At 40.3% G+C, this 27,482-nt stretch overlaps 3 protein-coding genes across 3 annotated transcripts; all 3 read right to left on the reverse strand.

The window, feature by feature from the left end:
- Nucleotides 1-2,627: 2,627 nt before the first annotated feature.
- On the reverse strand, nt 2,628-3,302 carry LOC139192025 (pollen-specific leucine-rich repeat extensin-like protein 2). Its single transcript, XM_070813117.1, has one exon. It carries the CDS (start codon nt 3,300-3,302, stop codon nt 2,628-2,630), a length of 675 nt encoding a protein of 224 aa, XP_070669218.1.
- Nucleotides 3,303-4,110: 808 nt separating this feature from the next.
- LOC108171468 (uncharacterized) lies at nt 4,111-5,891 on the reverse strand. The gene is made up of 2 exons (XM_029095833.2): nt 4,557-5,891; nt 4,111-4,248 (listed from the first exon to the last, which is right to left on the reverse strand). The coding sequence occupies exons 1-2, from the start codon at nt 5,650-5,652 to the stop codon at nt 4,211-4,213; spliced, it is 1,134 nt and encodes a 377-aa protein (XP_028951666.2). The 5' UTR covers nt 5,653-5,891; the 3' UTR covers nt 4,111-4,210.
- Nucleotides 5,892-6,370: 479 nt separating this feature from the next.
- Nucleotides 6,371-8,782, reverse strand: LOC114822011 (dynamin-related protein 4C-like). Its single transcript, XM_070809973.1, has one exon. It carries the CDS (start codon nt 8,650-8,652, stop codon nt 6,574-6,576), a length of 2,079 nt encoding a protein of 692 aa, XP_070666074.1. The 5' UTR covers nt 8,653-8,782; the 3' UTR covers nt 6,371-6,573.
- Between the last annotated feature and the right edge of the window lie 18,700 nt (nt 8,783-27,482).

Below are 27,482 nucleotides of genomic sequence, written 5' to 3' on the forward strand. Positions count from 1 at the left end.
CTGGATGGTATTTGGATATGACGACCAGATCCGGATTACCGCTCCTAGTGTTGTGCACACGTTGTGGGAGGGGTTTTCTATGTGAAAAAGGTGTCAACGAGGAAGATGGAAGAAAAAGAGTGTTGGCGGTTGAAAATGGTGGGTTGCAGGATGGAGGTTAGGTATTGCTGAAGACAAAATACGATCATAAATAGTGCCGTTTTTTGAGATTTTTAAGGCTCGGGACGACGCCAAAAAATATGCCCTAACTTTATATAAGAAAATTATTTGTTTTCACATGTAAGATTTTGATAAAATTATACTTAGAAAAATACTTCAAATAATAATTTTAGAAACATGGAAAAACTAATTTGTTTTGTACCGAGAGAAGGAAATCAAAAAACTCAGGCTTACAAGTAGATAGATGATGAGTTTTGTTTTCCTTCTATCTAAACTTTTAAAGTATTTTTGTATAAATCGTGATGTGTTTTTTCTTATTTACTAACCTTGTCAATATGAGATCCAAAAATAATGATGTTTTTTAATCTTTAATTGATATGTATAAGTAATGACTGAGCACTAAATTAAACTTGTTGATGACACGTCATATGATTTGTAAATTTTGTCTAAATATTTGGTATGCGCATCATTCTTTGTTGAATATTAGACTTGAATTGGAACGAATGTCATGCATATAGCATTTTGAACTCATGACCTCTCATTAATTTTAATCAACAAAAACCTTTTCTTCTGATTAAACTTCATGATCATTTAGCTAAATTTTGTAAATTTAAATAAACTCTTATAAAAATAAATTTGTAAAGATTAGAAAGTAAAAAATAAATATAGTGTTTTGAATCCAAGACCTTCTCGTTAATTTTTAAACAACATAAACCACAAATTGCAAAAATTGGAGAATTGTAAACAACTCGATTTAATTTGCCCAAATTCTAGTAGTTGGATTTTGCTTATCAGTCTCATTAAGTCGTACTAGGTCTTTCATGTTAGCGGTCCATGAAGACTTTCTCCAACTCTGCTCGCAAGGAGTTGGAAGTCGTGCGTTGTATTGATTTCTTAGAAGTTTTAGAGCAAAAAAGAGTATCAGTTAACTTTTGGTCTGCTGTGTAAAAGAATGATGTATAATAGATTTGATATATATTCAAGAGGCAGAACAGCCTATTTGTAGTCACAATAATACCTAATATGGTTCCTACAATCAAGCTAAAACATTCATAAATAAGGAAAGGAATTATTTACAATATAAACAAAGTCAACATTCCTATTCTAAGCTCGATCTTCTTCAACACTCCCCCTCAAGTTGGAGTGTATGTTTATGACACCCAACTTGCTAAGTAGCACCTCAAATTGTGTCGAGCTTAATGGTTTAGTGAACAAATCTGCTGGCTGATTTGTGGTTCGAATGTGAGCTGTCCGGATCGTCCCTTCTTGTACCTTTTCTCGAACCAGATGGCAATCTATCTCTATGTGTTTGGTTCTCTCATGAAACACCGGATTCGATGCTATGTGTATAGCCGCCTGATTGTCACAAAATAAGGCTACTGGCTGCGTGTGATCAACTCCCAAATCCTTCAAAATGTTCTTCAACCATGTAACTTCGCAGCAAGTGGTAGCCATGGAACGATACTCGGCTTCCGCACTTGAACGTGATACTGTTGTCTGTTTCTTAGTCTTCCAAGAAACCGGTGCTTGCCCAAGTAAGATGCAGTATCCCGTGATCGATCTTCTTGTATCCTTACAACGTGCCCAATCGGCATCACAGAATGCCCGCAATTGTAGTGACCCTGTAGATGGCAGTAGGATGCCTTGGCCCGGTGTTCGCTTAATATACTTAAGCACTTTGTGGGCTGCCTCCAGATGCGGTTGTCGTGGTTTGTCCATGAACTGGCTTAGTACATGTACAGCATAAGTCAAGTCTGGCCTAGTTATGGTCAAATATATTAATCTCCCAACCATTCTTCTGTATACCGAAGCATCTTCTAACAGCTTTCCATCGAGCTGTGTAAGTGATAAATTCGGTTCCACAGGGAATCGAGAAGGTTTGACACCCAAAAAGCCTGCATCATCCAAGATTTCCAAAGCATACTTTCGTTGTGACAAACTAATTCCATGTCGTGACCTGGCAACTTCAATGCCAAGGAAATATTTCAACTGCCCCAAATCCTTGAGTTTGAATCGGTTAGCCAAGAACAACTTTGTGTTTTCTATATCTTCCAAATTGTTCCCTGCCAGTATAACATCATCAACATATACAAGCAACACTAGGAAGTTGTCTTGACGACGTCGGACGAAGAGAGAATAGTCAGATCGTGACTGTTGGAATCCCGCGGCCTTGAGGGTAGTGGAAAGCTTGATAAACCACTGCCTAGATGCCTGTTTTAACCCGTACAACGACTTGTGCAATTGGCAGACCCGATGCTCCCCCTTTCGTCCAAAACCGGGAGGCAAGGACATAAAGACCTCTTCATCAAGGTCACCATGCAGAAACGCATTGTTCACATCCAACTGATGGAGATGTCAGCCACGCAGAGAGGCCACACTAAGAAGAACACGAACTGTCACCATTTTTGCAACGGGGGCAAAGGTTTCCCGGTAATCAACGCCTTCAACCTGACTGTAGCCCTTGGCCACTAAGCGGGCTTTGTAGCGTTCAACTGTGCCCCGATCGGCCGCTTATGAGGAGGCAACGGCACCAAGCTCCAAGTCCCATTAGCTTGTAAGGCAGCAATCTCAGTTTTCATGGCATCACGCCAGTGGGGGATTTGGACTGCCTGAGAGAAACTTGTGGGTTCTTTAAGGAGAGTAAGTTGAGCAAGATAGGTTTTGTGAGGGTGAGAAAGGTGAGCATAAGACAAAAATTGAGAGATCGGGTGAGCCGTACCTGAACGGGTGACCATGTTCGAAGACGATGATGAGGCGGTCCGGGAAGGGAGGCTAGTCTCGAGATGAAAGTCCTGCAAATAGACGGGCGGTCGGGTGGAGCGACCGCTGCGGCGCGGAGCGAGGCTGGTAGGCGGGGGTGACGGTGGTGGGGAAAGGAGAGGTGTCGGTGGAGAATGATCGGGGAGCGGAGAAGGAGAAAGCAGAGGTGTGAGTTCGGCGGGTGTGGATTCTGCAGGAAGGGGGTTAAGAGAGGTGGGGTCAGGTGGGCCAGGTGTGGGTGAAGGCCCAACGGGAGGTGTAGACAGGTAGGCTGCGGAAAGGGAGTCCAAATCAGATGGTAAAAACGGGTCAGGGTGCGATGAAGAAATGTTGGGAATGTGGTGACGCAGCGGAATGGTGAGGAAGAAGAAAAGGAAACACATCCTAAAAAAAACTCACATCACGAGACACAACGACCTTTTGTTGACTAAGATCAAAAACCCGATAGCCTTTTTTACCATAAGGATAGCCCAAAAAAATACACCGAGAGGCTCGTGGATCAAATTTGGAACGAGTTTGGGCATGGGTAGAAGTAAAACATAAAAAACCAAAAACACGCAAATGGGAATAACTGGGAGTTTTGTTAAACAATTTTTCATACGGGGTTTTGCCATCGAGAAGAGGAGTAGGGGTACGATTGATGAGATAAGCTGATGTGAGAATGGCATCCCCCCAAAAATAAGTTGGAAGCCTGGCCTGAATAAGCAAGGCACGTGCCATATTTAACAAGTGTCTATGTTTTCTTTCAGCAACCCCATTTTGTTGTGGTGTGTTGAGACAACTAGTTTGATGCATAATACCTTTTTCTGCATAGAAACTGTCAATTTTGAATTCAGGGCCATTATCACTATGAATGATTTTAATTTTGGAATCAAATTGAGTGGAAACCATATTGATGAAATTAACTAGAAGATGCCGAGCATCAGACTTGTGTTTCATAAGATAAATCCATGTGCATCTAGTATAATCATCAACAATAGTAAGGAAATATTTTGCACCTGAAGTGGAAGCAATTTTATAACCACCCCATATGTCTATATGAATTAAATCAAAACTAGAATGAGTAGTAATTAAACTGGAAGAAAAGGGAAGCTTGGTTTGTTTAGCCAAGGGGCAAATTGTGCACTTGTCGGTATCACAAGATGCATGTGTAAAAGTAGTAATAGGAAATAATGGAAGAATCCTGGTAGATGGGTGGCCAAGGCGTTGGTGCCAAAGGATGGGATGGGCCTTGTGGGTTTGATTGCATGTTCCTTTCTTGGTATGGTCGAGATAGTAGAGGCCCTCCCGTTCAATTCCCGTCCCAATCATCATCCCCGAACGTAGGTCCTGTATGATACAAAATTGGTTCAGAAAAATTGTAATACAAGATGAATTGGCTAATTTGCTAATTGAAACCAAATTCAACTTAAAGTACGGGACACATAAAACGTTCTCAAGGATCAAATTGGGGGTCAAGACAACTTTGCCAATGTGAGTCACTTGTGCTACGGATCCATTCGGCAATTCCACTGTGTGATTAGTGACAGGCCTCGAGGTGGAGAACATGTCGGGATCATAAATCATATGATCTGTGCAGCCACTGTCTAAAATCCAAGTGCTTTGTTTTCCATGAGAGTTGAGTGAAAAAGCTTTACCTGAAAGTTCTTCATGGATTGCAGGATTACTAACATGATTGGCAGATGAGGATTTATTGTGTAGCATACTCAAGATTTGTTTGCATTCTTCAGCAGTAAACGGGAACTTCATCTCCTTCTTGTCTGTCGAACACGTTGCTGCTTGATTCCCTTTGGAAAGCACTGCCCCAAAATTAGTCTCAGCCGCTGCCTTCTTCTTGCGGCAGTATTCTGCCGTGTGACCCTTCCAGCCACAAAATGCACATTTGAGATGTGCCCGACAAGTCTTGGTAGTGTGGTTTGTCTTGTTGCACTTGGTGCACTTCAACTCATCTTTTTCTCCTTCGGATTCACGGTTGGCATTCTTCACGGCATTCTTCACGGCAAACACAGCCGCATCCGGTTGTGTTGAAGCTTTTCCTGCTGTTACTTCCGATTGCTTCTCATGCCTCAGAACAAGGGAGTACGCTTTGTTTACTGTGGGTAATGGATCTTGCAGCAAGGTGTTGCTGCGAACACTTGCATATGAGTCATTGAGGCCCATGAGGAACTTCATAGTTTTCTGTGTGTCCAAATATGCAGCCAGTTCCTTGACTGAGCCACAGGTGCAGATCGGAAAAGTGCAGAGAGCGTCACGGGCATCCCAGAGTCCCTTTAACTTCGTGAAGTAAGATCCCACAGACATACCTCCTTGCACACAATCATGAATCTCGTTCTCGATATTGAACAGTTGAACCACGTTCACATGCGAGCATCGCTCCTGCAGTTCCAGCCACATCTGCCTGGCGTTCTTACAATTGATAACGCTGCTAGCGATGTCTTTCGACATCGACCCTAGCAGCCAAGTCTGGACCAGATTATTGCAGCGATTCCACTGCTGCCATTCATGGAGATTCTTTCCACTTGGTTCTTCGATCGAACCGTCTACGAGTCCGATTTTGTTCTTGACCGTTAAGGCCATAGTCATGGATTGTTTCCATGTGCTGTAATTGTCTTCGACCAATGGCTGCGGCACAAGAATAGCGCCGGGTTGGTCTGAATGATGAAGATATAGTTGATGAGTGGGATTATCCCACTGGGTTCCTGAAGCCGTGCCTGATGGTTTATCGTCTGCCATGGAGGTCGGCTAGGGTTTTGTTGTGTTTGTTTTATTGCCCAGATCAATGCTCTAGTACCATGTAAAAGAATGATGTATAATAGATTTGATATATATTCAAGAGGCAGAACAGCCTATTTGTAGTCACAATAATACCTAATATGGTTCCTACAATCAAGCTAAAACATTCATAAATAAGGAAAGGAATTATTTACAATATAAACAAAGTCAACATTCCTATTCTAAGCTCGATCTTCTTCAACATGCTGGTACTTTGTTGATATGTGAAATATAGAGGACTTGAACCGCGTATCAAACCTTCCCATACGATAAGAAAAAAAAAGGATTTTTTATTGGCTTTTAAGCCAAAATAATCACTGACATTAACATAATTTATTTTTGTCTCTAAATTTGTCTATCGTAAATTATTTTACTCTTTCAGCACAAAATCATTTTGATTATTCAGCTAGACTAGATTCCATATAGCTCATCAATTGAAGTAAAGATTTGAAGCAACTCAGAAACAAGATATGCGTTCTCCATCAAGTAGAAACAAGGAAAACTAATGAAATGAGGTTGAAAACTTTGAGATTTAACCAAGAGGACAAAAATGTGTTGTAAGTAAATAGTACCAAAATGACTTTTTAGAGTAAAAATGTTATTTTCGTTAAAAGTAAACATTACCGTAAATGTTTCGTTAAAACTTCCGAGAAACAAAGATAAACAACATCCATGTAGATTATAAGCAAACTGCACTGTTAATTAAGTAGGAACATATCATACACGGGAACACATCGAGGTACATGATAAACAAAATATGTTCTTGTTTAAGTAGAAACCGATCATCCACACATGGATGACAACTAGATAGCAAACTAGATATTAAACTAGAAATTAACAGACCATTATTGTTCATAGTGTGCATCACGCAATGCACATAAGTTAACCAGCATAAGTTATAACGCCATCCATGATCTTACCAACCACCTCTTTCGAATCCTTGAGCTTTTTGATGCTCTTGTTGAGCTTCTCACGCTTGACTGCAGTTGATGGAGATTCCTCCAGCATCTTTTCAATCCCACAGCCGTGATTAGGTCCGACTAGCTCTCCCACAATCTCCATCTCCATGTCCTTGTTCACAAGGTTAGCAACGTTCAACTGCAAATGCAAAGCCATACTGTCAACCAGCCTTCTCAGAACAACCTTCCAATAGGCAGTCATCCGGATTTTCAAGTCGTAAGCCTGAGATAGATCAACACTTTTATACTTCCTCAGGCCTTCAACTTCAACCTCCCCAATACCCCCTATAACTATCTTGGAAGGACGTTTCTCGTCGTTCAAACCGTCTAGGAAGGCATTCTGCTTGGTCATAAGCCTACTACATTCAGCTGCATATTCAGGATTACAAGTGTAATCAGTGTGTTTCTCCATTTCCACAATCTCCAAGATCCAGTTGATTGACTTTTCTTTCATCTTTGCTATGAGATTATGGCCAGCTCTTCTGGTGGCCAAATGGAGATGATAATAGTCTTGTGTATTATGCATTAGCACAGCAAGAACCACATCCTCAATATAACTCCACACCTGCTCAACAAACCTGATGGGTATATCTGAAATCCCTCTCACTTTTCCCTGCAAAATGGAAAGAAAAGCGTTGCGCGGAAGAAAATTAGGAAGAGTGATACCTTTAGCTTCCTCCAAAATCCTAATCTCCTCAGTCAAGAAATTAACTGTTGGGTCACTTTCATTGCACTTAAGAAGTTCATCCGAGTACTGATTGAGCATCTCAACCAGCCTAGCGGTGCAATGCATGCGCTTGTCACCCGGGTATTCGTCAAATTCTCCTCTCACAAGAATTTTCCTGAGGGATTCTTTGGATACTCCAATGATTTGCATGAAAGCAGTGATAGCCTCAGCATCGGAGGATAGACTCTTTGGCATTTTCTTGAGCTCTGAAATGCAAGAGTTGAGCTTGTCATTGATCTTCTTAACGATATCCGGCAAGTTCCTGGCTATGCTAGCAGCTTGAATTTGCACCAACTTGTCAGCCAAAACATGAATTCCCACCATAGACTTATCAATCTTTGAAAGAAGAGGATGAGTTCGAAACAGTTTGTCGGCATTTGCCCTTGCCTCCTCGTACGTTTCATCTCCGATCCGGTTCCGCACGCAGACATAACCTAGACCAATGTTGACATCATCAGCTGTAACCTTCTCAAGTAACCCTTCTGGTGCTTTATCAACCTTGGTGACTACAGCAAGAGTCCTCTCACCGGTTTTATCAGCAGTCTGTGACATCTGAATCGACTCACAAGTAGGAAAATCAACAGTAGCAGACAACACATTTAGTATGATGCACTCTTCTGGTTTTATATACTCCTTGATCATATTTTTAATTTGATCACAAATATCTTCAGGCTGGCCATTGATTGGAACCCTAGTGATTCCAGGGAGATCAACCATGGTCAAATCAGGCACGCCCTTCTTTTTCACAAGCAAAGTCAATGGGGTATCTGAAATACCCTTACCTTCACCAGCAATCAAATTAGTGGCATTGACAATGTCTTCAGAAATGTTGTCCTCGTCAGTGTGCTCCACTCTGCGATTGTACTGCAAGGAGAGCTCCGGTTCACGACTGGAATGGTGTTGAAGCCTCATTACGAGAGGCACCCTGGTGCAGATACCGTGTCCACGTGGCAGGCTGATGCCGGCGAGGGACTCGAGGACGCTAGATTTGCCGGACGACTGGTCTCCGACGACAACAATGGTGGGGAGCTGTATACCTTCCTCCATAACCATGAGGTTACGCAGCTTGTCAACTGCATCGAGCAGCGGACGGATTTTGTCGTTGTAGGATGACACGATAGGCGCGTCCTCAACGACGCTGAGCGGTACAGCATGTTCTGCTCCAACAACGAGTGCTGCTGATGAACCTTCATCTTTGAAAGTGGTTGTGGTTGATGAAGATGATGAGGTGGTGGTTTTTGAACCAAGTTTTGTTTGCTTCCTATTTCCTTCCATGTCCGATGATGGTATGAGGGTAAGAAAGAAAGAGTGGTTGTTGACGAAGAGACAATGAAGAGTACTGTATATATAATGAAGACCAAAACTGGAGACAGGCTTGTGGTGAAAAAGATGAAGTCTATTTTATTCCTTCACAAGCAAAACGCCAAACCTGTAGATTTCCAAGTATCTATATAAATGGTACATCACGTGTTTCTATATAAATTGTGGGTTATGTGTATTAAAATGTTAATAACTTAAAAATTAAAATTTTTCAACATTTGCATAAAAACACGTGTTATATCATCTGTATTCTGGTCATAACTAAAAATTTTCCAACAAACACAATGATTCGAAATTGCTTTTTTTTTTTTTAAGATCAACTATGTCGAAAAATCAAATATATTAAAAGCTAGCCCTTTATCTCATATTGTCAAAATTTTAATATTTAATTTAATAATATGGTTCCTTTATATGTTAATTATCAGTTAAATTACTACACAATTTTAAATTTAGTTGAGTTTCAACATATTGGATCTATAAAACATGATTTAGAAAATAAACGTTTATTTTTATTGTATAATGCTGTAAGATGAGAATAGATTCAAAAAAAAATGCTGTAAGATGAGAATAGATTCAAAAAAAAAGTTCAAATAAGCATTTTGCTAAAGTTAATTTATTCCGTCACATGCATAACCCCAAACCTCTGGATTTCCAAATATTTAGTTGAAGCGATAGAAGCAGACCCTTCGATAGCCAATTGTGCTGATGGGATGTCCACAGTACATAGTACACTAGATATTATCACAGTATTGGATGTGTCAAGAAATAAGAGGATGTTACTGATTTTCTAACTTTTTAGGCTTTTATTTTCAATTCCGGATTCTCGCCGAATTTTATTTTGAGAATTTTAGAAATTCGTAAATCGTATTTGGTAATTATATATCGGTTAGAAATTATTTAAAATATTTTTATTTAAAATAAAACATAAATAATATCTGATAAAAACTGATTATACGATATTCAATGAACGAACACGAATCACAAATTATCAGAATTCTCACCAAAAGAATCCGAAAAGAATCATGTTGATTTATTTTCATTTTCAAATGTTATGATTCGAACGATGACTTTTTTAAAGATTAACTATGTCAAAAAATCAAACAATAAAATGAGAAAGATTATCTTGACAAAACAAAAATAAATGAGAAAGATTATTTAAAAAGTAAATTGTTCTTATTATTATACAACGTTGCAAGATCAAAAGGAAAATTGAAAAAAAATAAATAAATATATTTTAATCCTTAAACAAGATGAAGTTTAGAAAAATGTTTTATACAAGATTAAAAATTGATTTTTAGTCTCTAGACTCTATTTAATGTCAGTATATGTATTTAATGTCTCTTATTTATTTATAATTTTATGGTGTTCATAAATAAGATTTTAAGATTATATTATAAATTTTAGGGGCACTTTGGATGCGGTCCTTAGCTATCAATATTCTTTGATTGAAACCTTGTTAGTTTTTAGTTTTTGATTGAAGTCCCTGACATTAATGTAATAATGTAAGTTACTATATTTTTTAAATTAAAAATTAAAAATTGAAATTTGTAATTGTTTATATTAATGAGATTTTAAATAAAACCCATAATTTTATGGGATTAAAAATAATAAAATATAAATTATACTCTCTATTATATTGTGTGTGTGTGTGTGTACATATATGTATGGGTACATTAACCAAAATTAACAAAAAAGTTATTGTACCAAAACATGGATACATTCTCAAATCAACGAAAAAAAATGTACCCATATAAGTTTAAACATGGATTAAAAAATTTGAAAGGATTTTATATTAAAAAAAGGGTACATTTTACATATAACAATTTCATATATTTGAGAATGGGTACATTTAAGATTAAAAAAATTGAAAAATTATATGAATGGGTACATTTAAGATTAAAAAATTGAGAATCTTTTTATATATAAAAAAAAACTAATAGGTACAAACTTAATTTAATTTAATTTTTTATTATTTTGGAAATGTTTGAATTGAAAATTAATTAGAAGTTTAATAGAGGTGTGAGTATTAAACCCTAAATTAATTACTAATTTTTATATTAAAAAATTATATAATAAACATGTAAATTCATTATTACATTAATGCTAGGGACTTGAATCAAAATTTGAGAACTAATAAGGTCTTAGTCAATGAATAGTAAGAACTAGGGACCGGATACTAATTTTTCCTAAATTTTAATTCTCATTATAGTAAGTATATTATTGATAGGATTTTTACTACTCATGTGAACGGGCTTAAATTTCCTATTTTACTTGCAAGAATCACAAGGTTATTGTAGTATAAACGGATTTCGCAAGGTCATCTCCACATGGACTATTAAATCATTCGAAACTAATCAGATTCCATTTAATTACTGTAAAGTAGAAGTTTAGGTGATTGATTTTATAACCTAATTAAAATAAAAACGAAATTAATGAATTAAAATAAACAATCTGCAATATTAGAGCTGTCACAGCCCGTCCCGGAATTTTAATTCCGAGGACGTGAAATTACAGAAATACCCTTAAACGGGATTAAGGTGTGTAATTGTATGACATTTGTTTTACTTTAAGATCCTAAACTATGGTTAGAATTATTTTATTGTATGTGTTAATATTATATGGGTTAAGGTAGGGCCTTATACCCTGAAATCCTTCCCCAAAACCCGTTTTGTTGTCTCTCTCTCATCTCCTTAGTCACTCTCTCTCTTATTCTATCATTTCAGACTCTCTCTCTTACTCTCGAACTCACTCGAACTCACGGCAAACACCAAGCATAACCACAATCCTACACCAACGTCCAATCTAAGATCACCATCGTGATCTTGGGAACTTCACAAGCACGGGGGTATAAGTTTCAGGTGAGTTTCACTTCGGGAAACCCTAGTTTTTAAAGCCCCGTGATTTTGTACTGTTCACAAACTTAAATATGGTTATGTTTTAGGTTAAAACAAGATCACCACGAGTCTTAGGAAGTTCCAAGGAGGCTCGGAGTGCCTCGTTTGAACAAAATGGACGTCGGGATCGTTGGGTTCGAGTTTGGCCGAATTTGAGGAATTTTGGAAGGTATGATCTTGTTGTTTTTAGACCTTAAAACCCTTCCAACGTGATAGTAGGTGTTAAATGATTCATTTTGGTATAAATTACGTGAAAAATGGACGAAAAATGAAGAAGAATAGTGAAATTGAAATTTTTCCCAGTTTTCCGGTGACCGGAGTCCGGCGAGGGACCGTCGGAGAAGACAATGGAATATTCCGTTAACTTTAACGGAATATTCCTAACGCCGTTACCGTTACCGTTGGGTTTTAACGGAATATTCCGAGAATATTCCTAACGGCAGTTACTGTGCCGTCAGTGTGCCAAGCACGTGGGCCGCGCGTGGGGGCGCGTAGGGCAGTGCCACGTCAGGCGCGTGGGGGCGCGTGAGACCTCCAAAAATTATTTTAAAAATATGGGGATGATCCTGAGGTTGTGTAGGTCACTGTGGTATATTCATATACCCAATTTGGGCATCGTATGAAGAATTAATTGTCTAGTTTGGTTTAGGTGCGTTAAATGTGCGTTAAATGATTGTTTTAAGTTATTTCACTTATAGGTGGGTCATATAACGAGGACGAGCACATCCAGGGGCGTCAAGGGGGTTACGACCCGGCGACATACCAGTGAGTGTGCATTGTTTTCTATATATATACCTATATACTCGATTTCCCCAGAAATCAAATCTAAATGAAAAGTATATTGAAATGAAATGAAATATGATGTGATTGCCATGCATAGAATGTTATGGATATTATGAACTGTCGTATGATGCATATATGTATGATGGTGCTGTGGACGCACAGGTAAGTATTTAATTAATATTATGATGATGATGACATATACTGAGCTCATATCCTGCACCATGGTTTAGTGCTTATAGTATTCACCGCATCGCACGCTCGTCTTGGATCCAAGTAGATGCTGGTCGCACAGTCCACGCGGAGTGGGTGCGACGGGCCAGTCTTAGAGTGTTAGTGAGATTATGACTGGTGGGTGACCTTAGATTATTGTATACAGATGATTGATGAGAGAAGCACTAGAGCGAATATTACCATGAGTCGTTCAGACTACATTAGGTGGTTCCGACTTATGTGCAGAAGGTCGGACAGGTCACAGAGGTGACTCCGGCAGAGTGAGATTGATAGATGTTGAGCTCTAGGTTCAATCGTTCAGGGCTATTAGAGGGCCTCCGATTGATTGTTTCTTTTACCTGATTTATATCATGTCAATGCATTCATAAACTGTTGAAATTGGCATGGTACATTCTTATTGAATCTGTTATAAGATTGATGATCGAGATGTTGAGATATATATGCTATATACTATTTTTCTGGGAAAGTATACAGGTTTTCCAAAAAGGGGTTATAAATGTGGATTTATGAAATGATTTGGAAAAAGCTTGATTTTCGCCCACTCACGTTTTCTGTTTTTCGCCCCTCCAGGTTCTAGTTGATAGTTGAGGTGTTGGTGGCCTACGAGGACTACTTCGTGTTTCTGACAGAATAAATAAATGTAGGACTCACCTGAGGGTGTTGTAAAATAGCTATGTTCCTACTTGACTGCACCTAGATGCTTATGCTCTGTTTACGTGTGTTTAGTACACTTTTATGCACATAGAATGCTAAGTTGTTAATAACTGTATAATTAGTGGTTTTCGTTGACTCGTATTTTGTTATATAATCGTTTCCGCTTGCGTTTATGGTTACGTCACGCTCACGTGACGGCCAGCACGTCCTAGTCTTCGGGTTAAGGGTGTGTCAAGAGCTAGAGAGAAGAAAACAGTTTTGGGAGTAAAATTAAGAAAGCACTAGGATTCTACCATCACCTAGCAATCCTATGAATTTTTACCAATTACTTATGATCTACACATGCCACTTTGAAGGTTAGATTTTCCTAATTCATATTCTACTTGGAACCTCCAACATAGAACGTATATCTAACATACAACCCGTCCGGACGTTCGGATCAAATCTGAACATGAAAGACTCATTATGCTTTATGAAAATCCTTTGAAAAACCATGCAATCCTTAAGACGTGATATTCATCCTAAGTGAAATTACAATTATTAATCACAAGAAGCCAGCGTCAATTTTAGGGAACCTTCTGACTAAAATTGCATCAAATTATTTTTCTAAATATCCTAATGCTGATCAAGCATTAAGACAATTAGATAGTTTTTATCCCGGTGATTAACAATTCAAAGTATGCATGCAATCAATCATAAACAATTAAATAAAAATCACATATTCATGCTAAGGCTCAAGGCTTCGCCCTAGCAAAAAAAAATTAGTTCTGCATATTCATAATTGAAATCATAGAAAATATATTCAAGAAAAGGATTGAAAGTACCTCCAAGTAAAAAGTCTCCAAAACCCTAACAATTCTCTCTGTCTCCAAAATTGCTTAAAAGAAGCGTAAAGAAAAATGGTAGACGGCCAAGCAATATATCTGCTAAGCCTCCACACAAACCCTAAAAACTAAAATTAATAATCCAATAAATTAGGAAACATAACCCTAAATTAAATGGTAAAATTTGCCTAAAATCTGAACAGCCATGTTTTGGACCCATAAGCTGCTCCAAAACTGGCCCAATATAGCTGGATTTAATGTTTAGAATATTCTGAACACTTTTCCAGAAGGCCACGAACCCATCCGAGGTCATCTTGGGCTCCAAAAACGTAATTTAAGCCCAAAAACGTCATTTTTCAGCACTGCGCACTGCTTCTTTATTTCATTGCCAGAAAATAACCGCTAGGTGGAAAAATCACAAATTTTGATACGATCAAGCTAAGTGACTCACGAATGTCCTCCAACTGGAATTACTCCAAAATTCGTCCATTTGGTCCTGTTTTGCTTCAGAGGAAGTCGAAAGTCCTATATTGAAAATACAATTCAAAGTATCAAAATTCTTCCAAAATATTAACCAAAATATACTAAGATTAGGGTAAAATATATAATATAAAATCTACTCATCAAAATACCCCCAAACTTAGCTTTTTGCTTGTCCTCAAGCAAAACAAGACTCAAACAAAAATAAAAACTTAACAAACTAGACAACTAGCTAAAATTAACTGACAAAAATTTGACCTTCAAAGTTGCAATCCATAGCAAATTTTAAAAACTAGAACATTTTTTCAAAAGTTCCAACCAATCCCACCACAGAGTCTAAACCATTTAGAACAATTAGAAAAGAATTCACAAACTTCCTTTGGTGTAAAGTGAACCACATAATTAAGGAGACTCGACTAAAACCCTTACCTCTCGTCCTTCTTTATTTCACACATACTAACTTTAAATATAACTATTTTTCTTTTTCTTTTTCTTTTCAATTTTTTTTCTGGCTCTTTTTTTTTTTTTTTTTTCAGTAACAGTAGTGGTCGTGCAATGTCGGTTCACTTAAGCTTTCAATCCAATCCATGTAGCGAGCTTTAGGTCAATGATTCCCAAACCACTAGGGCTTTAGGGCACTAAGTGTAGAACACTCCTAAGGACTTATTAACCCGAGCTGAAAAGGCTACGAAACCAATTAACCACCCTGCCCCATGCCAAAATTCTACCGTTTGACGCGAGAATCACTGCTGATTAGGCAGGACTGGCCCGGTTACTAGGCAAAACCTCGGGTGAGACAATTATTACTTTTTTCACAATAATAACTGACTTTACTTAAAACAAAAATTAAAAATAAACTTAGACTAAAAGCAAGTGTTTCAATCTCACTCCCCACAAACCATGTTGGTATGATGTGCAAAGTTCAAAGTATAATTCATGAATTAGTGTCTAAGTAACGATAAATAGCAAAGACTCTAATGTGGGATTAATCTTCACCATGTCCATTTGTTCTAACGTTTAAAATAATCTATGGATATTAACTTAACAAGAATGAAAATTTTAAACTGACACAATAATAAAAAAACTAAAATTTACTTTCCCACCCCCAAACTTATTTCACACTTTGTCCTCAAAGTGTGAAAAAAAAAATGTAGCAACAACCTTACAAAGAAAATTAAATATTACAAAGGACACTAACTAAACCTATGAATAATTAACAAAAAGAGGACAAAAACGGCATGACAAGGAACATAATAAAAAACATTAAAAAAAAATTTGAAAAGAAAAAACCTGAGAGAAGTGGACTCCATTGTGGCATGCAATTTGAAAAGTGGCATGCTTTGAACAATAAGCCATGATGGAGGGCAGCCAATAAATTGTTTTTTTTTTGAATCTACGGGCCACTTGCTGCACGCAATGCCCTTTTGATATAAACATTGGATTCCCTTTAAAGAAAGGCATGCAGCTGGCATCAGTCGTCTATCTCTGTCAATCATCAAACACAGAGGCCAAACGGCTCTCTCCCCTCTCTTCAAACCATGTCCTAGGGAGCATAAAAACTGAGGATGCACCCACTTGTCATGCATCAGGCAAGGGATCTCCATAGGATTCGAATGGAACGATTAAGATCAACCTTACTTTTCTGAAGGCTTTGTAAACAGCAAGTCTCTCACATTTCAATAGAGACTGAAAGAAGTCTTTCATTTATCTAGGCCCACATTTCAATGCATCCTTATTATTCTCCATGACAGCCAATATATTGATTAAATTGGACATCGGCACCTGGAATTTAATAACCCCCAAGTTCCTTCATCTATCAATAAGATAGGATAGAGAAAATAACTACTTTAGACTACAATGCCCTGAGAGGTCAGCTCAATTCAGTTATGCTTTCTACAACTACTAAACTCAACTGGTGCCCATATAACTAACATACAGTTCTGTCAAGGTAAATCATACTGCTCAAGTCTTGTGAAACACAAGAAATCCAATCAAGACACAAACTGATAAACAATCTAAAGAATTAAAGCCTTAAATTTTTTTTTTGTCAAAGGATAGCATAAATTAAAGACGAATCAAAAGGTTTACATCTTTAGCAAGGGCATTAAACAAAAACTCTGGGCCAATACAATCCCAGATAAAGTCACGACCTTCCTTGAACACGTGCTTAGCCACCAAGTGAGCAGCATGATTGCTCTCCCTAGGCACAAACGCGAACGTCACCGACGTCAACATTTGCGCTAGGATCTCAATATCGCCAAAAACACAATCCAAATTACAGTCGATCGTCACTTCCTTTTTGATCATTTGAATAATCAGCTTAGCATCAGATTCAATAACAACATGTTTGAATCTATGGGTAATACAAGCCTTCAACGCATTACGTATCGCGATTGCTTCGGCCGCCGCTGCGCTAAGGCAACGCACAGTACCCATTCCACCCGCAGCTTGGAGCACCCCAGCAAAATCACGCCCCACCCAACCCACACCAGCACGGAGGGTTACCTTGCACCAGGCCGCGTCCGTGTTGATCTTGATGGTCCCGTACCTAGGTCTCTGCCAGTGAAGGCTGAGACGGGCAGTAGCAGGGAGGGGGTGGCATCCAAGTTCCACGCATCATCTCCCAAACTGGTTGAAGCCTCCCTAAATTCAATAATGTTCTTCCACCATAAATCCATAACATCTAGGGGCTGTCGATACAGCCCTTTAAAGACAACATCATTCCTGTTTTTCCATAGTCTCCATAATCCAAAAGCAAATTCTTGACATATCTCCTCTGCATTTTCCTTACCTTTCATGCCCTCATGGAACTTTCCCCAACTATCGAGAAAGTCAAAGCCTTCCAGTTCGTGGGAATTCAGGTGAAGAGGAGAGCAGAACCAGAAAATATGACTGAACCTGCATCGGAAAAATATGTGATTCTCAATTTCATCCACCGCATTACACACTCCGCAGACATTGTCAACCCTCATGTGACGTCTCTGGATATTTCTCCGCACAGCCAAAGCATTGTTGCAACAACGCCAAATAAAGAGCTTGATTTTATTAGGGACCTGTAGGCGCCAAATCCTGGACCAAATCTTGTTTAGCTGCATCGGCTCACTAGAGGCACCTAGCCCCTTCTTTCCCAAAGCTCCATTTTCCATCAATTCCATAGCGATCCCACATCCGGATTTCACGGAATAAACCCCATTCACAGAGTGGTGCCACATCAATCTGTCTTCACAGCCAAAATGACTTAGCGGAATACTAAGAATAGTATCTGCATCCTCACGTTGAAAACCTGCAAAAATGATGTTAGCCTTCCAAGAATTTGAACCCGGATCGATTAAATCACAAACCATAGTGGCATCCAGGTTTTCTGAAGGACAAACTCTGAAGGTAGAGGGTTTAGGGAACCAAGGGTCATCTCGGATATTTATACATTTTCCGTTCCCGACCCTCCATCTAATCCCCTTCAGCAGGACCTTCCGGGCCTCATAAATACCTTTCCATCCCCAGGAAGTGAGCTTCCCTCTCCCAGCTTCTTTAAAGGAACACCCAGGATGGTATTTGTCTTTCAGTACTGTAGCTAGCAGGGACGTCGGATTGCAAGTCAATCTCCATCCAATTTTAGCTAGCATTGCCAAGTTGAAACACTGAATGTCCTTAAAACCCAGGCCTCCTGACATCTTCCATTTCGATATCCTATCCCAGGACACCCAATGAATACCGTGGCGTTGATCGTTACCTTTCCACCAATACTTCCGAATGGCTTTCTCAATGTCCCTGCACACTTCAATAGGGAGCTTAAAACAACTCATGGCATAATTTGGTAAAGCCATGGCCACGCTTTTGATTAAAACTTCCTTACCAGCTTGGGATAAGTATTGTTCAGTCCATCCAGCCAACTGGGCTTCCACCTTATCGCGAACCTCCGCAAAGATAGCTTTTTTTTAGTGACCAAAATCTGCCTGCAGCCCTAAATACTTCCCAAAACCCTGCTTACTTTGGATCCCCAACGTTCCCTCAATTTCCCTCTTTGTGCGGTTAGGGGTTTTAGGGCTGAAGAACACCGAACTCTTGGTTAAGTTAACTTCTTGACCAGATCCGCAAGCATAAACCTTCAGAGCTTCAGCAACCGCACGCGCATCATCCACTGTGGCGTTGCCGAAAACAACTGAATCATCAGCAAAGAAAAGATGGGTAAGCGGGGTTCCCGTGGCCGTGACCTTGAAGCCGTGGAGAGCACCAAGTTCAAGCCCTTTCCTGAGTATCACCGAGAGGCCTTCAGTGCACAAGAGAAATAAAAAGGGGGAGAAGGGATCACCCTGTCTCAAACCTCGCTGCGGCACGATGAACCCGGTCGGGGTTCCATTAACCACAATGCTGAAAGATACAGTGGAGATACATGCCTTAATCCACTTGCAAAATAGGGGCGCGAACCCCAACTTGGACATAATGGAGGTAAGGAAGTTCCACTCGACCCGATCATAGGCTTTAGCCATATCAAGTTTGATAGCCATACCAGCCTGGTCCTCCCTCTTTTGATGAAGCAATGAGTGAAGGACTTCGTGAACCACAAGAATATTATCCTGAATTTGTTTACCAGCAACGAAGGCAGACTGATTATCCCCAATCACTTTAGACATCACCCCTTTTAACCTGTTGGTGAGAACCTTAGCAAGAATCTTATAAATTACGTTACACAGGGCAATGGGTCTATATTGCGCCATATTCTTTGGGCATCTGACTTTTGGGATGAGAACCAAATTAGTATGGTTTAGCTTTCGCAACAGAGTACCGGAATGCCAAAAGGCTTTAATGATCTTAACCACATCCTCTCCCACAGTATTCCAATGGTCTTGATAGAAGCAACCAGAGAATCCATCCGGTCCCGGAGCCCGAGAAGGAGGAATTTGAGAGACCACCAATATGATTTCAGCGGTAGTCACCGGGCCAGTCAGTGCATTGTTATCCTCAGGTGTGATCCTGGCTTCAACATTTCTCACAATATCATCGATTTGATTCGATCTAGAAGATTGAAACAAGTCAGTAAAATAGACAACAGCCGTGTCGGCAATCACCTTGTCCTCCTCGTGCCACACCCCTTGGGAGTCTTCAATCCATCGAATCTGATTTAGCCTCCTTCTTTTTAGCGTCTGAGCATGAAAAAACTTGGTGTTCTTATCCCCCTCATTAAGCCATTGATTCCTAGACTTAGTTTTCCAGTAGCGCTCTTCGTCCTTATGGGCTGCCCTGAGATCTTTCTCTTTTTGCTTAACCGCCTCAGAGGAGAAATCCTTAGACTGAAGCGCCACTCTGATCTCAGCTTTTAAAAGTTCAACCTTCTTTTTAGAGTTCCTGCCAGTTTCTTTATACCAGAGCTTAAGACTTTTCCTGAGCGTTTTAATTTTCTCACAGAACCGGTAAGCATGGGATCCACTGGTCTTATCTTTCCACTCCCCCACCACAAGCTCACGACACTCCTTCGATTTACTCCAACGACCATCAAAGGAAAATTTCCTACCTCTCCAGGCCCGAAACTTTTCCGTAGATAGCAGCAGCATAGCATGGTCCGAACCTTCAAGGTCAACATGTCTGATAATAGTATCAGGAAAAAGGTCGTGCTACCCATGAGTAACAAGGCCGCGGTCAAGCCTCTGCTGAATGGGAAGAGACTCCCTGTTATTTCGCCACGTGAAGGGGTATCCTTCATACCCCAGATCCATGAGGTCGTTACCTGCCACAAAGCCTCGGAAATCTCTCATACTAGCCGCACCTCTGAAGTTCCCGCCTTCCTTTTCTTCATTACACAAAATATCATTAAAGTCTCCCAAAATAAGGCATATATCATTGTCTTTCTCAATCCGTTTACTCAGGGACACCCATTGGATTCGTCTGTTCCTCTCATCAGTGCTTGCATAAATGGCAAACAGACGCCAGAAGCAATTGAAGGATTCATCCCAGAGCTTTATCTCAATCATAAATTCCTCAGAGTTCATAAGAATAACCTGAACTTCATCCTTCCAGAACACACAAAGACCACCTCCAATTCCTCGTGGTTCAACCGCAAATAGATGCTCCATTTTAAGTCTCTTTTTCAAGTGAACATAGTTTTTACTGTTGTTCTTTGTTTCAAGCAGAATCACTATGTCAGGGGTGTGGAGCCGATATTGCTCCATCAGGTTGTCAACTGTCAGGTCACCCCCAATACCCTGACAGTTCCATGCGATTATCTTCATGGAGTCGTAGGGGACCCCTTTCGGCTGGTCCCCTCCGCCTCAGCATCAGGACAATTCCTGATTTTGGATCTTTTTGGCTCCGCACCCTTCTCCATAGTGCTGTACTCCACTTCCTGAAAGGGTCTTTTTTTCCTCTTTGAATCTTTCATTACCGCCTCAATAATGGGCACTAGCTCAAAGGGGTCATCCTCCATGTCTCTAACTTCTCCAGTGTGTGTCACCTCTCTTTTCTGCCCCTCACAACTCACCTCAATGTTGTTCTCTGCAGCATTATAGTCCTCCACTACAAGTGGCTCACTGTTTAAGTCAAAACTCTGCCCCCGTTCTGCTGACAAGCATGGATCATTCAGCTGTGCTTCCATTTCAGGGGGTTTATGAAGGATAATGTGAGTAGCAGTATCTGCAATTACCCCTCCAGGGCCAATTAGCCCTGCATCAAAGGCTGTTTCTCTGGCCTGTCGTGCATTCTCCTCTTCTATCCGTTGGTTACGTATCTTTTCAGCCAGCATTTTTCCGCCTCTTTCAATTTTGCTTGATGACCAACGAGGTTTACTAGGTGAGGTAGCAGTATCATTCTCCTCCTCGTTTCCCTGATCAGTGTACTCACTCCCGCTTTGTGGGGTGTGCCCTCCGTATTATGAGCGACTTCCCATGCCGGAGGCCATTGAAGATCGGTCAGATCGCTTACCATCGTCTTGCTCATCATGTCTCTTACTTTTCCAACTGCCCGTCTCAACCCCTCCACCATTTGACCCACGAGATCCCTTACTTCTGATCCCCGATCCTAAATGGTTCCCTCGTAAGTCGATAACAACATCTAGACCTTTGAAACCTAACCCATCATTTAAATCCCCAGAGCCCTCTCCTTTCACCCCCTCCTCCCGTGTATCGGTGCATGCTCTTGTTGTATGGCCCAGCATCCCACACATTAGACAGTATTTCGTTAGCGCCTCATATCGGAAGTCAACCCAGATCCTTCCATCATCAGGGAAGTCTACAAAGGTACCACGCATAAGAGGTTCCCGGACATTAAATCGGATTTTGACTCGGAGAAATCTCCCAATGCAATCCCGACTTCCGGACTTATCCACCTTTCGAACCGTACCCATCAGACCCCCAATAGATTCCGCCACAGCTTGGGTCATATTTAGAACCGGAACATTGTGAACTTGAACCCAGAATGTGCCAAGGTGTAACGGAGTCCATCTATTTAGCCCTTTAGCAGATCGGTCCGCCGTCATAACCAAATCCCCTTTGAAGAACCAAGGTTGGTCAGCTTCAACGATCCTTAGCAAATCCTGTTGACTCGCAAAACGTGCTAAGAACCTGTTTTCTCCAATATCCCTAATGGAGACCCCTTCCCGTCCTCGCCATAGTGACATAAAGCAATCAATGAACACTTCCCCATTCACCACCTTAGAGGTGAGAACCTCGGCAATCATGGTGTATTGGAGGCCCAATAAAGCACCTTCAACATCTTTCCTTTCGATACAAATGCCTCCGCGCTCTTTCTCTGACAATCTGAGTTTGGATCTGAATCCTGCCCCCAGGTCTTCCACATCGCTCTTAGGTTCATCCCTTGCCATGCCCGTCGCCCACTGCTCCACCAGGAACGGGATCCTAGATCTGCACAGCCAGGCAGTGATGACGCCTCCGAACCACGAACTCCGATAGATCTCCCAAACACACCCGGAATTACCCACTATAACCTTATATATCTATCCAATCTATAGATCTATAACAGGGAAGCCGCAAATTTAGAGATTCCTTACCAGAAGGCAGAGGGATTCTCAGATTCCACCATGTAGGAGCCCACCATTCAAAACCCAGGAACCCTCCTCGCAGGGCACCCTTCTTTCATGAACACCGCTTCGCGCTCCTATACCCTCTCCGCAACCCGTTTTCCACAACCCTAGCCGCCCTCTCGGTTTCCTACTTTGCCCTTTCCTTCTCACCTACCGGACAGAAGCACCAAGAACCCTAGACTATCTCCGACTCAAAGGTAGCGAAGATCCCCCTAGGCCGCCGCTCAATCGTACCGAAAGCCTCATTTCGAGGCACCCACCTTACCCCTTAGCCATCAAAACATTGAAACTACCCTTGAATTAAAGCCTTAAATGGATGCATCATCTTGCAACAAAGCAAAGGTAAGAAATTGCAATCCCCAAAAGCATTTCAATATTAAACACAAGAAATCCAATCAAGACACAAACTGATAAACAATCTAAAGAATTAAAGCCTTGAATGGATGCATCATCTTGCAACAAAGCAAAAGTAAGAAATTGCAATCCCCAAAAGCATTTCAATATTAAACACAAGAAATCCAATCAAGACACAAACTGATAAACAATCTAAAGAATTAAAGCCTTAAATGGATGTATCATCTTGCAACAAAGCAAAAGTAAGAAATTGCAATCCCCAAAAGCAATTCAAGTCATCAACAGATGAAGAGAAACTATTCAAAGAAGTTAGAGGCGATAATATGGAAAAAGCTCAAGAAATAACAATTAGAAGAAATTTAAGTTGAAAAAACGTATTTCACCATTAGCTCTCCTCGAACTCCAGCTTCTTCAACAGCTTCCCTTGCGGCTGCCTCCTCAACAGTTTCATCATTCTCCCAGCCTCCCTGCATGTGAATAACATATTCTTAAATTAAATAGTAACTTATTATAAGTTCTCTACTTCCCGCACACCCGAAGAAGCACATAATCACTTTGAGAGATAATTTAGCCTTCCAAATCAGAAGAGAGATGAAACAATGAAATAGATTGATTATGACATAGGATCGGCAAGAGAATGTCCCAGTTGACTCCAACTTCCACCTCCTACTGTCTGGTCTAGATGAGTGTAATATACCATTTTCTAAAAGTCCCTTCAACCAATTATCCACTACAACAAGAGAAATAAGTGATGCCTTGAGAATGTATTTCCTTGGGAGATGACTCTAGCCACTCACTATTTTGGACTTCCAGCCATTAACATAAATTGAATATTTTGTTTCTGATCATAGGCTCATAGAATTCCATCTGAAATCCCTTTCCAAAGGGAAACTCCAAAGTAGTTCCTTGTTTAGTTTACTCATATTTAAATTACCCACCACTAGTGTAAAACTCACTAGTTTATGCACACTTTCTTTGGATATCATAAATAAAAAGAGCAAAAAACAGAGGAAGCCAAAGCACATGAGATTGTAATGTATAACCCTATAAGTATGTACAACATAAATATTTTACAAGTCAACAAAGAAGTCACCACATTTAACTCATCAAACAAAAAGTTACATTTTCATAAGGATTTGACGTGATCATGGAGTGCCGGCTGTCGACTACCTGACGCCCTCCCCCTCCTCCATGCTTATGAGCTGCACCTTGCTCTCCTTTTATAGCCAAAGAAAAGCTTCTTAAAGACATCAATGGCCAAAGGCCTAACATCAAGTCAAAAAAGAGTTAGGCACAAATTAGGCACAAATTAGGCACAAATGTTGTTTGCCTCCCATTACCACAAAGTAGCCCAAAGATTTGGACTTTGACTACATGTTTGAGTCAATAATCAACAATCTCCACCTTGACTCAAACCCTTTAAGTAGAACTCCTAATAGTCGTCTCCCAATCCCCCATGGGGCAATCAACAAATTTTACAAATGCCAATCAAGTCTAAGCAGTGCTTAAACTTGTGCAATGAAACTGGCTTTGTTAACATATCCGCATGATTGTCAGCAGTCCCAATCTTCTGAAGAAGAATATCTCCCTCGTCAATAACCTCACGAACAAAATGGAACCTCACGTCAATGTGTTTCGTACGTGCATGATGAACTTGATTCTTTGCTAAATGAATAGCACTCTGACTGTCGCAATGAACATCCACATGGTCTTGTTGAACCCCTAAGTCATCAAGCAACCCTTGAAGCCAGATGGCTTCCTTTATAGCTTCTGTCATAGCCATGTATTCTGCCTCAGTAGTCGACAAAGCAACTGTAGATTGCAGAATCGACCTCCAACTTACTGGACCTCCAGCAATAGAGAATACAAAACCAGTAGTGGACCTACGCTTGTCCAAATCACCTGCGTAATCAGAATCCACATATCCAACACATTGACCAGTAATTTTATCCTGCTGGAACAATAAACCAACATCCACAGTACCCAGAATATACCGTAGAATCCATTTCACAGCTTGCCAATGCCCTTTTCCTGGATTATGCATATATCTACTGACAATACTAACAGCTTGTGAAATATCAGGCCTAGTACACACCATAGCATACATCAAACTACCAACAACATTTGCATAAGGAATTTGAGCCATGTACTAACTCTCTTCAACAGTTTTAGGAGACATAGAAGCGCTAAGTTTGAAATGAGAGGCAAGAGGTGTACTAACCGGTTTTGAATTTTCATTCATCCTGAAACGTTGTAGTACCTTCTTCAAATACTGCTTCTGACACAGACTAATCTTGCCCTTCGCTCTATCTCTTTCAATTTCCATACCTAGTATCTTCCGAGCTTCTCCCAAGTCCTTCATCTCAAATTCATTACTTAGTTGAGTCTTCAACCTTGTAATCTCCACTTTGCTCTTACATGCTATAAGCATATCATCAACATATAAAAGCAGATAAATGAAGGTTCCATCTTGTAGTTTGCGAAAGTATACACAATGGTCATAGTGACTTCTTGTGTACTCCTGCCCGATCATAAATCGATCAAATCGCTTGTACCATTGTCTTGGAGACTGCTTCAAGCCATACAATGATTTTTCCAATTTGCAAACCCAATTTTCCTTTCCAGCAACCTTAAAACCTTCTGGCTGAGACATATAAATCTCTTCCTCCAAATCACCATGTAAGAACGCAGTCTTGACATCAAGTTGGGCCAACTCAAGGTCAAACTGCACAACCAAAGCCAACAAAATACGAATAGAAGAATGTTTTACTACAGGAGAAAATACCTCATTGTAGTCAATGCCTTCCTTCTGCGCGTAGCCTTTAGCTACCAATCTGGCTTTGAATCTTACATTGTCTTTTCCCAAAGATTCCATCTTTTTGGCATACACCCATTTACAACCAATTGCTTTCTTCCCCTTTGGTAACTGAACCAGCTTCCAAGTCTTATTTTTATGAAGAGATTTCATCTCCTCATCCATAGATTTCTTCCACAACTCGCACTCTGAACTCACGACAGCTTCTTTGTAGGCGGATGGAATATCATCTTCAATAACGGGAAGTGCATATGCCACAATATCAGTAAATCGAGCAGGCTTTCGGATTTCCCTTCTCGATCTTCTGGTTGCAATATAGTCTTGTTGCTGTGGAAGCTCTTGGGTAGGTGCCTCCTCTTCATCATCTTCGTCCTCATCATCAGAATTAACTGTAGGACTAGTGTTTGAAACATCAGACCTTACTGGAACAACTGGAGTCTTCAGTAACTCCACCTGCTTTGAGCTCCTCATGGTTTTGGTCGCTTCAGTTTCGCCTTCATGCTTGTTCTTATTAACCATAGCAGCCTCATCAAAAGTCACATCTCTGCTTACAACAAATTTCTTCTCATCTGGACACCAAAGTCGGTATCCCTTCACGCCAGTGCTAAAGCCCATAAATAGAGCTTTCTTTGCTCTTGGATCCAACTTGCCTTCTCTGACATGATAGTAAGCTGGACAACCAAATATGTGTAAAAACTTGTAATCAGTACAAGGTTTACCAGACCATACCTCCATGGGCGTTTTGCCCTCGTTCGCAACAGCTGGCAATCGATTAATGAGATGGCTTGCATAAGTAATTGCCTCAGCCCAAAATGCCTTGCCTAATCCAGCATTAGACAACATACACCGAACTTTCTCAAGTAAAGTACGGTTCATGCGCTCCGCCACCCCATTCTGTTGCGGTGTCTCCCTAACCGTGAAGTGCCTCACAATACCCTCATCTTGACAAACTTTCAAGAAAGGATCAGACTTATATTCACCCCCATTGTCTGATCTGAGAGTCTTGATCTTTCGACCGCTTTGCGTTTCAATCATCTTTTTCCACTTCAGGAATATCTTCAAGACTTCATCTTTACGCTTCATGGTGTACACCCATATTCTTCTAGAGAAGTCATCAACAAAGGAGACAAAATAATGGCTACCTCCCCAAGATGCATTCTTGGAAGGTCCCCAAACATCAGTGTGAACATAATCAAGAATGCCTTTAGTGTGGTGAATAGCAGTGCCAAATTTTACTCTAGTTTGCTTACCCAACACACAATGCTCACAGAATTCCAATTTGCATGCCTTTGCACCTTTCAATAAGCCTTGCTTCACCAATCCTTGCAACGCTTTTTCACCAGCATGCCCAAGACGCATATGCCATAACCTCGTGGTGTCTGTGCTATCTGCGTCAGCAGCTTCGGTGACAGCTGCTCCACCAATAACTGTACTCCCCTGCAAGAAATACAAGTTATTTCGTCTTGTACCTTTCATCACCACCAGTGCCCCGTACACAGCTTTAAGAACTCCACCCTCCATGGTGATCTTGAGACCCTTGGATTCCAATGCACCCAGTGAGATGAGATTTTTCTTCATATCCGGTACATACCGAACATCACTTAATTCTCTGACTGTTCCATCATGCATCTTCAAATAGATTTTGCCTATCCCTTGTGTTTTGCAGGCATTATTATTACCCATCAAAACAACTCCACCATCCAGCTCCTCGAAATTAGAAA

The sequence above is a fragment of the Malus domestica genome, chromosome 02 (assembly GCF_042453785.1).
Source record: "Malus domestica chromosome 02, GDT2T_hap1".
In the NCBI taxonomy this organism is placed as follows: Eukaryota; Viridiplantae; Streptophyta; class Magnoliopsida; order Rosales; family Rosaceae; genus Malus; species Malus domestica.

Bases quoted from the DNA above. Each gene is read 5' to 3' on its own strand.
- LOC108171468 (XM_029095833.2), bottom strand. From the start codon at position 5,652: ATGGCAGACGATAAACCATCAGGCACGGCTTCAGGAACCCAGTGGGAT. The intron at 4,249-4,556 runs GTAAAGCTTTTT...TGTATCATACAG, and splicing joins AATCCATGAAGAACTTTCAG to GACCTACGTTCGGGGATGAT.
- LOC114822011 (XM_070809973.1), bottom strand. From the start codon at position 8,652: ATGGAAGGAAATAGGAAGCAAACAAAACTTGGTTCAAAAACCACCACC.
- LOC139192025 (XM_070813117.1), bottom strand. From the start codon at position 3,302: ATGTGTTTCCTTTTCTTCTTCCTCACCATTCCGCTGCGTCACCACATT.